Source organism: Setaria italica, chromosome III, assembly GCF_000263155.2.
Source record: "Setaria italica strain Yugu1 chromosome III, Setaria_italica_v2.0, whole genome shotgun sequence".
Classification (NCBI taxonomy): Eukaryota; Viridiplantae; Streptophyta; class Magnoliopsida; order Poales; family Poaceae; genus Setaria; species Setaria italica.
In genome coordinates, this window is record NC_028452.1 from 45,944,752 (window position 1) to 45,960,260 (window position 15,509).

The following is a 15,509-nucleotide window of genomic DNA, read 5'->3' on the forward strand; positions in this document are numbered from 1 at the left end:
CAGAGAGAAAGGACGCGGATCGCCGCCGCGCGCATCACTCCACGCGACGGACCGCATCAATCGGACCGAAAACAGCCTAAAAAATCAGGGATTTAGCTGCTAGGGTTTAAGCGCTTACCCGATGAGCAGGGGATTCGGGGAGAAGGGTTTAGGGGAAGGCGGCGGCGACAGCCGAATGGAGGAGGAGGAGGCCGCGGGTGGGGGGAGCAAGGCACATATAGGGCTCGCGGGAGCGGCCTCCGCCGTCGGATCGGCACGAGCGGCTGCGGATCGGACCGTCCGATCCGCTCGTATATTTTCCACGCCCGCGGGTGGGCGACGGATATTTCAGGCGGAGGCGGTAACGGGAGGGGATGGCGTGTAACGGCGATGACGCGTGGGGCCCGCAGGTGAGGTGGTCCCGGACGTCAGTGACTTGGCGGGGTGTCGGCACGGGGTTCGTCCCTTTTCTGTAATTTCGGGCAAGGTGCAGGGGCCAGAGCGCAAAAACGGGGGAAGGAAGCGACTCCGCCGAGATCGGCGGCGGCGGCGGGGATCATCATGGCGGCGCAGAGGGAGAAGGCCGCGGCCGCGGTCGCGCCCGCCCCCGGCGCCGCGGCTGCTTCGGGATCGCCGTCTCCTTCGTCGTCGTCCGGAGCCCCGGCGGCGGCGGCGTCGGGGGAGCGGTGGAGCGCGGCGATCGGGAACCTCGGGGAGCTGGGCGCCAACGTGGACGGGCTGCAGAAGCTGCTCGCGCGGAAGGCCGTCTTCGTCGACGACGACATCTTCTCCAAGGCCTCGCTCGCCGCCGACCAGGCGCGCACCATCAAGGTACGGCGTACTCCCCACAGTCGCTGCCGCGTCCTGTCCGTCCCCGATCCCTCCTGCGGTCCTGCCCTCTCTGCGGTTCCTCTTCCAGCTGCTTGGCGTCGCCTTCTGAAGGGCGCGGATTCGATCCAGTTCACTTGAAATGCGGAACCCGCAACTCTGAAAGCAAGAGGGGACCTTGAGCTGGGTGTGGTTTTGGGTGATTCAATGGTTCGCTCTAGTGTGGCCTGTGTCTCTTTGGCATGGGTTTTGGTATCGAGTCCGATCAAATGGAATTTGTTGTTTTGATGGAATGGAAAAATTGATCGGTCAAACTGAATGCTAAAGGCTTGCCAATGAAACCTCTCATCTTTTCTTCGTTATTGTAGAATGGTGCTGGACTTGACACACTCTAAGATGTTTGCACTCCATATGCAAGCTTGTTGTTTTACTGTAATATGCCAACAATGATATGATGTTTGGGAAGCGGAAAAGTAAAGATACAGGGATGTACTTTGTCAAAATGTGCATTACCAGCCTAAATTTTGGATCTAGCGACGCGATGAACTATCGCAAAAATCTGGAAAGGTGGATTTACAAGTCCATCTTTTGGATAGGCTGTGTTACATGGACGCGGGTGTCGGTGTCCGATTCGGCAGATTTTTTGGGGACACGCCAAATATCAGTTGGATGATATGGGTGCAGGGTGTCTAACTTGATAAAAAAAAATTAGAACAAGGTTGTCTGGGTAACACATGACGTGTTCATCTGTTGGATATTATGATGTGTCCATCTGTTTGACTCTAGCTGTCAAATTTTGCTCCTTTGAGTTTTACATATATTGTCAATTTGATGATATGGAAGAGATTACACAATCTCCAGAAACAAAAGTTCATGCTATGCTAATTTGTTAAACTCTATTGTGGGAATAGGTTATGTACTGTTTTCTCTTTTGTGTTTTATCACAGATAGCTTGGGGTCCTTAACTCAAGCTTATTGCAACGAACTCCAGCTTATAGCAACTTAATTGGAGTCTGTTGAAGCATAAGTTAAGACATCAGTATTTAGTTGATTTGTTGTAAACTCATCACTTTCTATATTGAGTTTAAACTAAAGTTAGTTCCTTCGGATTGCAGGACATTTTTGTATTTCAGGATCTCCGCATAAATAGTAATTTATAAGGTTTTTTTATAAATATCTAATAAAGTTTGTGTCTTCAGTGCATCTGTAGTAATAAATCCAGTGTATGAACTATGAAGTGATGTGTTATACTAGTTATTGTAATTTATGAAACAATGTATATGGTACAAAACCAAAACATGTTATTTCCCTGATTTGCATGTACTTTCAAATTTGAAAAGTATATGTATCCAGAGGGAAGTACATAAATGCAAATTCCATTGACCATTCGACTCTGCTGCGGCCGGATCCGTATATGTTCTAGATGGGGAAATAGGTGGTCATGTTTATTGGTTTTCTGGCATAAGTTACCTAAGTCTGCACTTGTTTCTGTGGATTAGGTTCTTGACCAGAGGGTTCAGTCTCTTGAACGCGAACTCGATGCTGCCATTTCTGCCGCAGCTCGAGCTCGTACAGAGAAACGGCAGGCTGAAGCTGGCCAACGAGCCGCAGAGTTACGTGCACAGGAGGTCACAAAGGAGCTGGAGAACACTGCAAGTATGTACTGTCCTGTTTCTACACTAGCATGCCTAGCATTTTGATAGGCTAAGCATTTTCGAGAACTGAATGCTTTCTTTGATCACGATTACATCTTGTAGGAGTGTTTGAGTTACACATGGAGGAGTTGCGGCTGAAGCAAGAGGAGATTGCGAAGAAAGATAGTGATATCAAGGTGCTAGAAGCGATAATACGAACCCTTAGTAGCAAAGATGACACCCTTAGTAGCAAAGATGATGATGGATCCAGCGAATAAATACCATACACAGGGAGCAGGCTAACATCAAGTATCTCCCCTTGTGCTTATGATTATATTTCCTTTCTGGGTTTAAGCCCTTCTACTCAGATGGCTGTAAATTGTGTTTGACAAGATTGAAATCCAGGGAGCTGTCGGATGAACATATGCACCAATACGTTTATGCCCTGTTTATAGCAATACCAATGATATGTGCACCTCCACTTTTTTACCTGTGCATAACTGTTCATCTGTCGTTGATACGAGGAAGAAGAGTGAGATACGAGGTGTGTTGTGCTGTTAGCCTGTGACCTTTTTCTTTCAAAAGAGTTTTTTCCTACTCATTAGTTGGGTTACATTATTGGAATCAATTGTGGATTGCAAGTGTTGCAGATCAGGCATCACAATCATTATGGTTGTTTAATTTACCTATATTTAGCAGTTTATTCAAAAACTTGATCTTCTTTTCTTTTCTGGGTATGATCCCCTTGAAATGTGCTCATTGACTTCGATTTGAGTGCTATGCCAAGCACTTGAAATCTGCCCTTGGCAAGTGGGAATGATCAGGGATTCGGAGATCAGAAAATTCAACACATCATTTCATAACTTTTTATATCATCAAAGGAGAGGGACACGTTGGAGCTAAGTAAATAAAATTTTAGTAAGAGGAAATAGGAATGGAATGCAATAACTCCTTTTTGTTGGACCAAAATATAGCTCATCCCTATCGTGCTCCATGGCCCCACCCCCACCTAGATCTCGCTCACCTGATCCACCGAATCCACCTGGAAGGCCGGAACCAATCATCTTCAATCATACCCACCTGATGCAAAACCACAATCCGAATGCACCCCACACAGGGCCTCTAGCCATCAGATCTAGATCTATAGCAAAGATGCTTGTCTGGTCTTAAAAACCTGAATAGAAAAATATGACATATCATTTTTTTTAGGTCTCACATGTAAAACATGTGCATGCATGGTAAATGTAAGTCTAAGCATATAAATGACTATTTGTGTGGAGCAATATTAGATCGATGTGAACCAACAAACTACTATAGGTCTACAGCAGAGATCATTCGTCGAGTTTTATTAGATGGGTGTGAATCGAGAAACTGTTATACTGGAGATCATTTGTCTGGAGTTCTTTTTTTTTTTGCCAATACCATTTGTCTGGAGTTCTATTAGATTGATGCGAAGCAATAAACTATTATAGCAATAATTTCGATAGCAAGGCTCTTTTATATTAAAATATAAACTTCGGTGAGAAAACGAACACAACGGATATTATCACCATTCCCCGATATTGCTCAACATATATTACCATCCGCATCGTCCCCTGGTGCATGTCAATTGTTGGAAATGGAATGGGCGTGTGCAATAAGGAAGGATGATCCAATGGCTGATACTCGTTGGGCTCTAAATTCTAGACATCAAAACATGTTCTAATTACAATCCACACATAAGAATCCTTGCGGGGCCCTGTTACCTATACAAGTCGATCAAATCCACCCACTGGATCATTAGAACCTGCCATTGCCCTGCATCATACCCACCTCTGATTGGAAACCATGACCCTAATGCACCCAACAATGGGGCCTCTAGCCATCAAATAAATGGTAAAATGCTACACAATAAACTTGCCTTCTTGTGTGGCCAACAGAAATCAGAGAAAAATAAATGTATTAGTTTTTAGTCCTTACTTATAGAATATTTACATGTATAACCATCTGCATCCAACACATGAGACTACACGGAATAACCCGTGAAGAACATCAATTATGAAGTCTTTTAGTATTGGAATCAGTGTCATCTACAAAATCACTTACCATAACTGTTGAAATGGCTAGGTTCATTTCAACTATACATAAAAATTGGCGAGAAAATAAATAAAATGCGGCATAAATTACCAATCACAATTACCCCCGGTTGCCATGTCAATGTCAATCGAAATTAGCGATAACTTGAGGGACTGTATTGAAAAAAACTCCCTCCACTAAAAAAAGCCACGGCGAGCCAACCAGGGAGGCTCCCCCTCCGTGCCTTCCTCACCTGCGGCTCTGGGCAGCGAGCAGCGGCGGCTGCGGGATCCCCCGCCTCCTCCACCCGGATCCGGCGACCGAGGTGCGTGATCTCCCCGAATCTAGCTCCGCCGCGGGCTCCGGCACCGATCGCCGCTCCCCCGCTGCCGCCATTTCCCCCGAGGTTTGGCGGGGATTTTCCCCCAATTTTCCTGGCAGTCTGGCGATTGGGACGGCCTGATGCCGCGTCCTCGGCGCGCTGGGGCGTGGGTTTTGGTTTCCTGTTTCGGGTTGGACGTTTGGGGGTAGGTTGCTGGTGTATTTGCATTCATTTTGCTGCTTCCAGCGGTGTGATCTGCCATCGCGATGTGCTGATTCAGGTGGATATCTGGCGAGGCTTTGTTTGCTGGATAACTAGATTCCCGGATCGCTAGATTCCCTGACGATATGTGGGGGTAATCCCGCGCTGTGCGATCCAGTTCTTGCTTGAGCCTGCTGGTCTTCGATCTGTTCCTCGGTTTGCCGGCGCTCTCGACAGTTCGCTGCTGTGAACAGGAGCTTAGGCGCAGAGATTCCGCGAATCTGTTCCTAGTTATTGCGTTTCTTCTTAAAGAAAAATGGCAATGTTTCTGGCTTGTCGGTGACGAACCACGGTGCGTGCGTGCACGCATGTTGGAATTTATTTTTGAACTTTGAACAGTGCCTTTACGCAATTGGCCTTGCTTGTGTCGCTATAGATGAGAAATTTTATAATGCCATCGTGTCTTGTTTGCTGCCACTGTCAATAGCTTACCCGTCAGGGGGAGTTGGGGTGGATACATCAATAGGCTGTACCAGACCAGGTTTCTTTAGTTGGCTCGCACTTTTCTCTGAACCAATAATTGAGCAAATCTTGTGGCACCGGCTTATTACTATTTTGTGTAAGTGGTTCAACGACATTGCTTAAAAAGGAAGCAAGCCGAAGTAGTAAGCTGTACTCATGTATGGATTTCCCTTTTACAGATTGTTTCACAGTCATATGAATTAGTACTTTAGATTGGGTAAAAATGGTGGTTGATCAGTAGTCAGAAGTATGTGCGGGCACTTGAGTACTCATGTTTACCTAATTATTGGTATGCTATGCAGCAACGTGTTAGTGTGACCTACCCCCTTAGCTTAAGAAATTGAGTCATTAGATGCCAACAACTGAAAATTCTTCGTTTTGTTGATGGTAAACTGTCTATTGGGTGAACAAAAGTAGCACAATGAAACTCCTTTTGTTGTTTTAAGCATGGATTCTGTCTTTAGAATTTTATATTGTGTTGCATGCTGCTTAAGTTTTTTTGGGTCCTCTGGAGATAACACTGTTCTTATACCTCAAACTGATTTTTGCAGAGTAATTGACAAACTTCAACAAGATGGGTCGTGGTGTTAGCAGTGGGGGTGGTCAGAGTTCCTTAGGCTACCTCTTTGGTAGTGATGAAGCTCCAAAATCAGCTGAGAAGCCTGCACCTGTTCAAAAGCCAACACCTCCGTCCTCTGCTGAGAAACTAAAAGATATCCCAGCTGGTATTCAAAGTAGTAGATCAAACAATTACATGAGAGCTGAAGGCCAGAACTGTGGAAATTTCCTTACGGTCAGTATCCAATGACACTTGGGCATTTTGATTATGCTATTTTGGACTAGCGATTGGGTGTTGTGCTGGTGGATGTAGAAAATTTTTCTGTTTGCTCTCATTCATAATTTGCTTGTAGCCTATGATCTAGAAGTGCTCGTTTAGATTTTGCAACGAGTACCCTTAAGAATATGATTATAGTATTTGTTCTCCATTTGCATTTATACGAATGGTTACATTGACAAGCTCTTTCAACTGACCTATCTTAGTAAATCGCTGACAGTTAGAAGAGCCCAGATCATCCTTGTTATGTTTGTAACATCTTATTGCAATCATAGCTGTTAAATCCTAGTATGGCATTAATATCAGTGGGAATAATCTATGTTGCCTGTTGTTATGTGGTGAGCATTAGTAATTAAACAAGACAAGACTCTAACATTTGGGTTTACTTTTTCTCGAACAACGCATGAGACTGTTGGGTCTACTTATGCTTTGCAGTGACCCGAAACTTTCAAATTTCCCACACATGTAAATGTCAATGTCTCGTGCTTACGCAATTTGCATTAATCTATCTACTGAGTTGTTTGGCCTTTCAGATGGATAGTCCCTTCAATCCTTTGGATTCTTAAATTTGTCATGCACTTCTACTCTTAATAGTGAGTAGTTTACTAAAATACCTTATATATGACAACCCAATGTTCATGATCGTTTATTCTGAACAGGTATCCTAGCGCCTAGGTGTTCCTGGGAGATTGTGTTTTTTCCTCGATAGCATGTTAAATAGATGAATTTGGTATAAAAAACAACGTATTTAACATGATTAGGCATTAATGAGTTCTATCACCATAATTCATCTTCTTCCATCCTCAATTCTCCCATTTCCATATATAAATCAAGCCTTGAAAATGCTCTTAGTACCTAGACAAAATGCCTAGATGCTGGGTGAGGCAGTGATGGTCTGCCTAGTGCCTAGGTGGAGGTCGTGGAGCTAAGTGCCGCCTTTTGAAACAGAGCTGAAAATGCTCAGAGACATCTAAGAAATCTGGACCATGAAACATTTTATGCTTATATTAGCTGCCGTGCGATGCTGCAGGACCGTCCATCAACCAAGGTGCAAGCTGCTCCAGGTGGTGGCTCTTCGCTCGACTATCTTTTCAGTGGCAGCAAGGACGGCAAGTGATGCCGACCTGCTGTTAGTTCCACCATGAGCTTGGAAGAAAGGTTCCTACTTAACCAAAAAAAAAACTTGTATTCCCATGAGTAACTATCAAACTGCTCATGGTATGTACGTTGCTCGGATTGCTTGTTTGCGTGCGCATGCGTTCGTGTGTGTTGTATGTCGATCAGCAGCTACTAGTACTAAGAGCTGACCTCTATCCTTGTTGATGGAACTGGGCGTCACGACTATGTTGACATTATCGTGAGTGATGCTTTGATGTATAAAACTGTTCAAGTTGTGTCGTATTGGATACGTTGTTTGCTGTTTAATGCTCATTGTTGTACTAAAATTGTTCAAAGCTCTGTTGAGCTTCAGAAGTTTCTATCTTTTCTGTATTGGTGAGGTGATAGATGAGTTACTGTCAGATGTTCAGCTGCAGTAGATGAGTTCTCAGTTTCAAACGCACTGAAACTACAGGTAAGGTGTAATATTTTCTTGACGAAACGCTAACGAGACAATCGCATGATCTCTTATGTGTTATGATGATGATAATTGATATGTTCGCCATTTGGTAATTTATCGAATTTAACTGCTAGTATGCATTACTTGTCTGTCTAGAATATTTCGAAGATTGAGAAGGCTGCCAAATGGCTGCAGACGACGGTTCAGATGGGAACAACTAATCAAATATTGCAGCGCGACTTGAAAGCCTACACTGATCGATGCTTCCTCCACATAACTGTGACATCAGTGTGTTGTCCATCATGGTGACAACATTTGGTTCCCCTGTTATCAGAGGAATCTGACTCCAACCAACTACCAACTATACACTGCTAATCATATCTCCAAACACTTAGGTACGATTTTAACGGTTTAACCCATAAATGATAAATTGACACTTTTGGATTGAAAATCTTTCCAATCAATCTCATCACATGCATATTTGGGAAGCAAAAAAAAAAAAACTATCTCGTCACAGATTACTACTAGAGGAACGGCCATCCTTGTCCAATTTTCACTAGTGGTTCAGTAAAGCCCAATAAAGAACTAGCAAATGTCCATCAAAAGCGTACTCACCTGATGTTCAGATACATAAAGGATTGCACACCGCGAGGTAGTCGTTAAGCCCTTGACAATTTTGTCAAGGGGAAATAATACCATTTAATTGCGTAATATGATCAGTTTAGCATGCAAAAGACTGTGTTTAGGAGCAAATAATGTTCATAAAGTCGCAGCGCCCAACATCATAAATAGAAAAAAAGCCCTATATCATCGTCCCAACTCTCATATGCTGAACAAGACGCAAGTAGCACTTGTGTAACGGGAGATTAGGGAGTATTTGGATACGAGGTGCTAAATTTAGCAGGGTCACATCGGATGTTCGGATGCTAATTAGGAGGACTAAACATGAGCTAATTACAAAACTAATTGCACAGATGGAGTCTAATTCACGAGACGAATTTATTAAGGCTAATTAATCCATCATTAGCAAATGGTTACTGTAGCACCACATTGCCAAATCATGGACTAATTAAGCTTAATAGATTCGTCTCGCGAATTAGATTCCATTTGTGCAATTAGTTTTGTAATTATACTATGTTTAATACTCCCTCCATTCCAAATTATAAGTTATTCCAAAAATCTTGGAGAGTCAAAGCATCTCAAGTTTGACCAAAATTATAGAGAAAATTATAAAGATCTATGACATCAAATATATATACTATGAAAATATAATTGATGAAGAATCTAATGACACTTAGTTGACACCATAAATGTTATTATCTTATCATATAAATTTGGTCAAACTTGAGAAACTTTAACTCTCCAAGATTTTTGGAATGACTTATAATTTGGATGGGATGGAGGGAGTACTTCTAATTAGTATCTAAACATCCGATGTGACAGGTGCTAAAGTTTAGCAGGAGGTTCAAACACCCCTTAGTCGCCATCCTAGCAGCCGTAAAACGGAGTTGATCGAGATTGGTTGCTTGCATTCTTTTCTTGGTCACCGAATTCGTGTCCCTCCCATTCGACGTCGCCCATGTGAAACATGCGATCCTCAGAACTCTTGACATGAAGATTACGGTGTACGTGCTTTTAATTTCTTGCTCCAATCTATGCGGAATATTTCGAAGATGGAGAAAGGCTGCTGCCATACTCGTACAGCAGCCAGGCGGCTCATCAGAATCCATCAGATGGGTGCAGAATTGCAGATACAGATGTAGCAACACCACAATGGCCACATAAAGGAAAGGATACCTCAAGTACCTTCGCATCGATCTCTGCATGAACTCCTTTTCAGGTTTCACCAGCATTTTGAATTTTTGATTGATGCCATCCGTAAAAATCAGCACGATTTTGAACAGACTAGCTGGTTACAAGGAATTGAGGGGTGGATACCCCCGGCTAAACTTTAGCACCTGTCACATCGGATGTTTGATACTAATTAGAAGTATTAAACATAGTCTAATTACAAAACTAATTGCACAGATGGAGTCTAATTCGCGAGACGAATCTATTAAGCCTAATTAGTCCATGATTTGATAATGTGGTGTTACAGTAACTATTTGCTAATGATGGATTAATTAGCCTTAAAAGATTCATCTCGCGAATTAGACTCCATCTGTGCAATTAGTTTTATAATTAGCTCATATTTAGTCCTCCTAATTAGTATCCGAACATCTGATGTGACCCTGTTAAAGTTTAGCACCTCGTATCCAAACACTTCTGAATCACCTACACACTACACAGCACAGTCCATACCATGCATGTCCCATCCCATGCACATGCACATTTGGGCAGACAGGAAAAGAGGAACCCTCCTATCTCCTCACGGATCTCTCCTATCAGCGACGCCGCCACCACATTTCCGCGCAGTCCTGCCGGCAAGAGGACGGGAATCTGGCTGTTCCTCCGCCTGCCCCCCGGCGGGCCCGGCGGCCGGCCTCGTTACGGCCGCCGGCCACGCGCCGTACGTGGCAGCCCACCGCGGCAGGCGACGCAGCCAACCACCAGTCGACAGCGCCGGCGCCCGCGCAGAGGCAACTGCTACTACTACTAGTCAGCCTACTCCCCTGCTATAAATAGCCGCAAAGGCTATAGCTCTAGGCAGCCTCGTTTCAGCCTCAGCTACCTGCACGTCCGTGGTCTGGCCACTGATCGACGGGCGCAGCGGAGCAGAGAGCTCGCCGCCGGCGAGCTGGAGAAAGAGAGAGACAGCTAGCGCGGCGGAACAGGACGAAGAAGAAGATGGGGCGCGGGCGCGGGAAGGTGGAGGTGCGGCGGATCGACAACAGCGTGAGCCGGCAGGTGACGTTCTCGAAGCGGCGGCGCGGGCTGGCCAAGAAGGCGCGCGAGCTCGCCGTGCTCTGCGACGCCGACGTCGCGATGCTCGTCTTCTCCGACAAGGGCAGGCTCCACGACTTCGCCGCGCACGGCAGGTACCATCTCCGTTACGTGCGTCCATCGCCAGGGCCGGCGCCGGCGTTGCATCGCATTGCATGGCCGCCGCGCGCCAGGCGCCATCGATATGCATGATGCCTTTCTTTTTCCGGTACACGAATCTAGCTCAGCTCCCTAGTACTAGATTATAGATATCAATAATTAGGAGGCCACCTCGTACGCACTATTTATGGAAGTATCGTACAGTCCATTTCCTGCCTTGTACGGCACTGTGCAGCTGCCACCGTGTACTCCAACTGTAACTCTAGTACTCTACACGGCACTGCACTGCACACGTGATGACCGACGAAAGGAAAGCTCAGATCCTGTTCAGACGAGGAAAGGTCGCCTGTTGCACAGTGCAGGCTTATCCCACTGGAGGTACAGTGACACTGACACCCAGATTCCATGCATGCATACGATGAGAGAGAGAAAAAAGAAACATGTCCTTGCAAACAAAACGTCACGGTGTTCCGTGGCCCTGTCCTTAGTAGTCACTGCGCATGGAGTGGACTCTAATGTTACTTTGCTGCAAACATTTCTTCAAGAAAATTAAACAAAATCCTTGTCAAAAAAGGTGGTGGTGCTTCACTAACCTTATAGTCAGGAAGGTTACACTATTGAAGAGACTACGGCATTACACTATATAAGCACTTACTACTATACCTGTTCATTTTAAAAAAGGAACTTACTATATACCTAAAGTATTTTATTGTAGTATATTATTAGTCGCTTATATATGTAGTAGTACGTTTTACATGCCTTTAAAATTTAAGCTTTAACCAAATGAACATGACCTACAACCTTTGGGCCTGTTCTTTTCAGCTTATAAGCCGGCTGAAAATCTGAATCGTCTGATTTATTGTGAGAGAAAAATACTATTTGACGGTTGATAAGCTGGCCGCTTTATTTTCATTGCCTATCGCCTCCATATGAATGAGCTGTGGCAGCTGACAGACACTGATCCATGTCTAACAAAAGCTGTTCGTGGAGTCCAGCAGAACAGTACACTTGGGCGTCGCTGAGTTGCAAAGGACAGCGGCTAGCCTCTTGCTCCAAAATATGAACTGCTGCCTGGATTTTAATAATGGTAAAATTTGCTACTAGACATGCAAAGTAACGTGGATTTGCTCTGAGACACTTAAAAAAAATTGCAATTAGCCAGAGGACACTCTAGTTCTGCGTTAATTTGCCCAAAGACACCGCACCTATTATAATATTAGTTTCCGGTGGAGCAGAGACAGAAATGGAGTAAAAGGACCCCTGACCGGCCAAATTCTATCTACTTCCTCCCACGATCGTTCCCGTTTCTCTGATCGGCTCCCTCGCCAGGCTCGCCGCCGCTTGGATCCGCCGTGGGCGAGGCTCGCCGAGGCCCACCGCTGCCCCGCCAACACCACCCGCCTCGCATACGCCGGGCCGTGGAGCTCCCTCCGCCTGTGAGCGACCTCGCCCGCGCGTCACCGTCGGCATCGCCCTGGAGCCACGCCGCTCCGCCACCGCCGGGCCGCTGCTGCGTAGCTCGCGGGGCCGGGCCGGGCGGCACGCTCGCACTGAGGACGCCGCCCTCGATCCGTCACTGGAACTCAGCGCACGCCCGACCACCGCGCTCCTGCCGTAGGAGCTCCGCGACGCGTCGCTTCCGCCGTAGCAAAAAGGTGGGAGCGGGAGGAAGAAAGAGAAAAGAGAATGAGTGGATGAGAGCGCGTACGGGATGAGGATGGGATAAAGTCCGGTCGTATCGAGCGCAAGTTGTGGAATGTCCTGTCTTTTGTGGAGTTAATTTCTTGTAGATGGGAGGGGGATCGGTGGGGCAGAGGAAGAAAAAGAAGAGCGGGAGGGAGGAAGAAGAAAAACATGACCGGTGGAGCCAGGGGCAAACTTGACATTTAATCCCCTCTCTCATCTCCTCAAGCAGAGAATATTATCTTAATCGAGGCGGTGTCTTTCAGCAAATTGTCTCTAAAATGAAAGTGTCTATCGGCACAGAGCGTTTTGAACAGTATGCACCAGCAAATGGACATTACCTTACGTGTCCTACAACAAATTTTGCCTTCAATAATCTACCGTGCTCTGCCTCATTGTACCAGCTACTGAAACTGACAAGATCAAAAGAAAAACACAATGCAAACGTAGTATTGGCTATGTGGATCCCTTTACTCAGCCCTTGATTGATTATTGATCGAGTTGTTGGATGGGATTGCATTGTACCCTTACATGTACTACCCCCTCTTCTGTCTATATATGATTTGTGGGGCAGTGGTTTTATTGTCTGCTTCTATGCTATATATATTCTAGTCGATTTGGGGAAGGCTTCTTCTTCACATCGTAAATTGACCTTTACATAACTCAACTGGGAGATAGTTCATCAATTTTTAACTATCTCTTTCCATTATATTTCTCGCTTTTTAAAAAGGTATAGCAATAATAGGATGACAATAAGGTATTAATAATTATCTCCCCCCAATTTCTTCTTTTTAACAGCATGGAGAGAATCCTTGACCGATATGAGAGGTATTTGCTATGTGAAGGTGGGGATGTGATGGAAGACCACCCTGAAGAAATGCAGGTATATATGAATGAATTTAAGCTGGAATATGGGATCAGATTTGTGAAAACTTTGTGCCCTTGCTTGTTCTTACTAATCACACTTCATTTACAATTTCCAGGGCAACATGAGCTATGACCACATCAAGTTGAGGTCCAGAATTGAAGCTCTACAGAAGAGCCAAAGGTAATTAACAGTGCGAGCTGCAAACAATTACTGACCAAATAAAACAACTGTTAAACAGATCAAGCTTGAGTTGGCTGCATCAAATTAACCAAACAGCCTCTGGAAGATGCATGTGCATTTGCCGGACAAACTCCTGTTCACCCGATCGGCATGTCTCATTGCATATAGAGCTCTGATACATGAAACACAAATAGGGCCCTTATCTGCTGACACTTGTCATATGCATGCTATCCAATGGCTCAGGAATCTCATGGGGGAGCAACTTGAGTCCCTTACATTCAGAGAGGTACAGCAGCTGGAGGACCAGATAGACAGCGCTCTGAGGAACATCAGATCCAGGAAGGTACAGGTCACATGCAACGCTGAATGTACATGTCTTTTACCCACAACGTCAGTGCTCGCAGTGACTTTTTTTTTTGGGTACCAACTTTATTTCAGGACCACGTCCTGCTCAGCTCGATCGAGGAGCTCCGAAAGAAGGCAAGTGCCAAATAAAGCAATTATACCTTTTCATCTTTTAGGAAAAAACATTTTTTATTCAACACGTGAAATGCTATTCGGCTTTCATTCTTCTAATTCTTGAATGTTTTTGTTAGTCCTTTGTCTTCTGTTTTTTGGTGAGATGTGAAAGTAATCAGAAGTGTTCCGTTCTTGCAGGAAAGGTTTTTGGTGGAACAAAATAGTCTTCTTCAGAAGGTAAATCTTCTTATTTTCACCTATGGAACACTAAGCATCCCTGCCTCCTGAGTAGTGCAGCACTTAGTTTTCAGGACTCTTTTATGAAATGCAAGCTAATCTGTTTTTACGTAAAGGCAAGCTAATCTCTGTCATAAGTGATGCATTCTAATCTCTGTCTAATATCTGACACGTTTTTGGAACATGGAAGTTGTACGTAAGGCATTGTTCGTAGAGTTTCAGCTCAGTAGCAGCTGATCTGACCTGTAACCTGGTGTGTGCTTCTGTGTTCATATGAGAAGGAAAAGGCTGCATTGGATCCATCCCTGCACGCCAAGGACAGCCCAGCTTCCTCTACTGCAGCAGAAGCAGCCGTTCCCAACCTGAACATCTGGTGAGCAACTCAACATATCCATGGGAGTCGGATGCTTGGCACGTTCTTTCTTTCAGTTATTTCAACTGGAAAAAGAAAAGAAAAAAAAATTCTGAAAACTGGCCGGTATAAACCGCAGTGCTGGCGACTCCGACGAGCCAGGACCGCCGGCGGCGCCACCCGGAGCGGCGACCGGCGGTTTGCCGTGGTGGATGCTACGGCCCCCGGCCGTCGGCCAACGGCGGCTAGAGGAGCACTGAACTTCTGGTGCTCTGCAGGTTGTTAGATGTCAATCCTTTTCCCTTGTAGTTTCTGAACATCTGTTTTTCCCTTGTAGTTTCTGAACATCTGGCATGTAGTTTGTTGTTTAAAGTTTCTGGTGGCAAGCTCCAGCTTGTTCCTCTTGTTTGATGTGGTTTCTGTAACACATGCTGATGTCCTTCATGTGACCATGCCATGTCATGTCAGCAGCTGTTGTTGATTTTCCCGAGCTAGCTCTGAAGAACCAGGCCAAGAGAGGGTCCAGGATGCCTTTTGGTATATGGGCTTAAATTTGGGTCCGTATGGGCCGGGTCAGCCTTGGTTGAATTCGAGCTGGGCTATCTGGGCCAGGGAGCTATCTGGGCTGTCTGGCTTCCCTACTGGAAGTCCTCCTGCTGCATGCATGGCGGGCTATGTTTTGCATGTTGGGCTATGTTCAACTATCAGCTTGCAGTTAGATTATGGTGGGCCGCCCCCTTTCATGCATGCTCCGAAAAAAACCCCCCCCCCCGGATTTCCTATCCATCTTCCGGAAGAAAGTTAGCTAATCATC

At 45.3% G+C, this 15,509-nt stretch overlaps 4 protein-coding genes across 4 annotated transcripts in view; 3 read left to right on the forward strand and 1 right to left on the reverse strand.

Moving 5' to 3' along the window:
* Positions 1-272, reverse strand: part of LOC101773770 (glycine-rich RNA-binding protein 4, mitochondrial) — a 3,990-nt gene extending 3,718 nt beyond the window's left edge. Inside the window, exon 1 of the mRNA XM_004962885.3 lies at positions 119-272. The gene's annotated coding sequence lies outside the window, so the exon portion shown is untranslated. The remainder of the gene's footprint in view (positions 1-118) is intronic.
* A 196-nt stretch (positions 273-468) lies between these two features.
* On the forward strand, positions 469-2,932 carry LOC101774171. The gene is made up of 3 exons (XM_004962886.4): positions 469-810; positions 2,307-2,463; positions 2,565-2,932. The coding sequence occupies exons 1-3, from the start codon at positions 541-543 to the stop codon at positions 2,717-2,719; spliced, it is 582 nt and encodes a 193-aa protein (XP_004962943.1). The 5' UTR covers positions 469-540; the 3' UTR covers positions 2,720-2,932.
* Positions 2,933-4,671: 1,739 nt separating this feature from the next.
* Positions 4,672-7,849, forward strand: LOC101774578 (protein SPIRAL1-like 3). The gene is made up of 3 exons (XM_004962887.3): positions 4,672-4,821; positions 6,093-6,334; positions 7,407-7,849. The coding sequence occupies exons 2-3, from the start codon at positions 6,116-6,118 to the stop codon at positions 7,491-7,493; spliced, it is 306 nt and encodes a 101-aa protein (XP_004962944.1). The 5' UTR covers positions 4,672-4,821; positions 6,093-6,115; the 3' UTR covers positions 7,494-7,849.
* A 2,596-nt stretch (positions 7,850-10,445) lies between these two features.
* Positions 10,446-15,139, forward strand: LOC101774969 (MADS-box transcription factor 20). The gene is made up of 8 exons (XM_004962888.3): positions 10,446-10,912; positions 13,398-13,482; positions 13,583-13,647; positions 13,891-13,990; positions 14,086-14,127; positions 14,305-14,343; positions 14,625-14,716; positions 14,835-15,139. Exons 1-8 carry the CDS (start codon positions 10,722-10,724, stop codon positions 14,953-14,955), a joined length of 735 nt encoding a protein of 244 aa, XP_004962945.1. The 5' UTR covers positions 10,446-10,721; the 3' UTR covers positions 14,956-15,139.
* Positions 15,140-15,509: the final 370 nt, after the last annotated feature.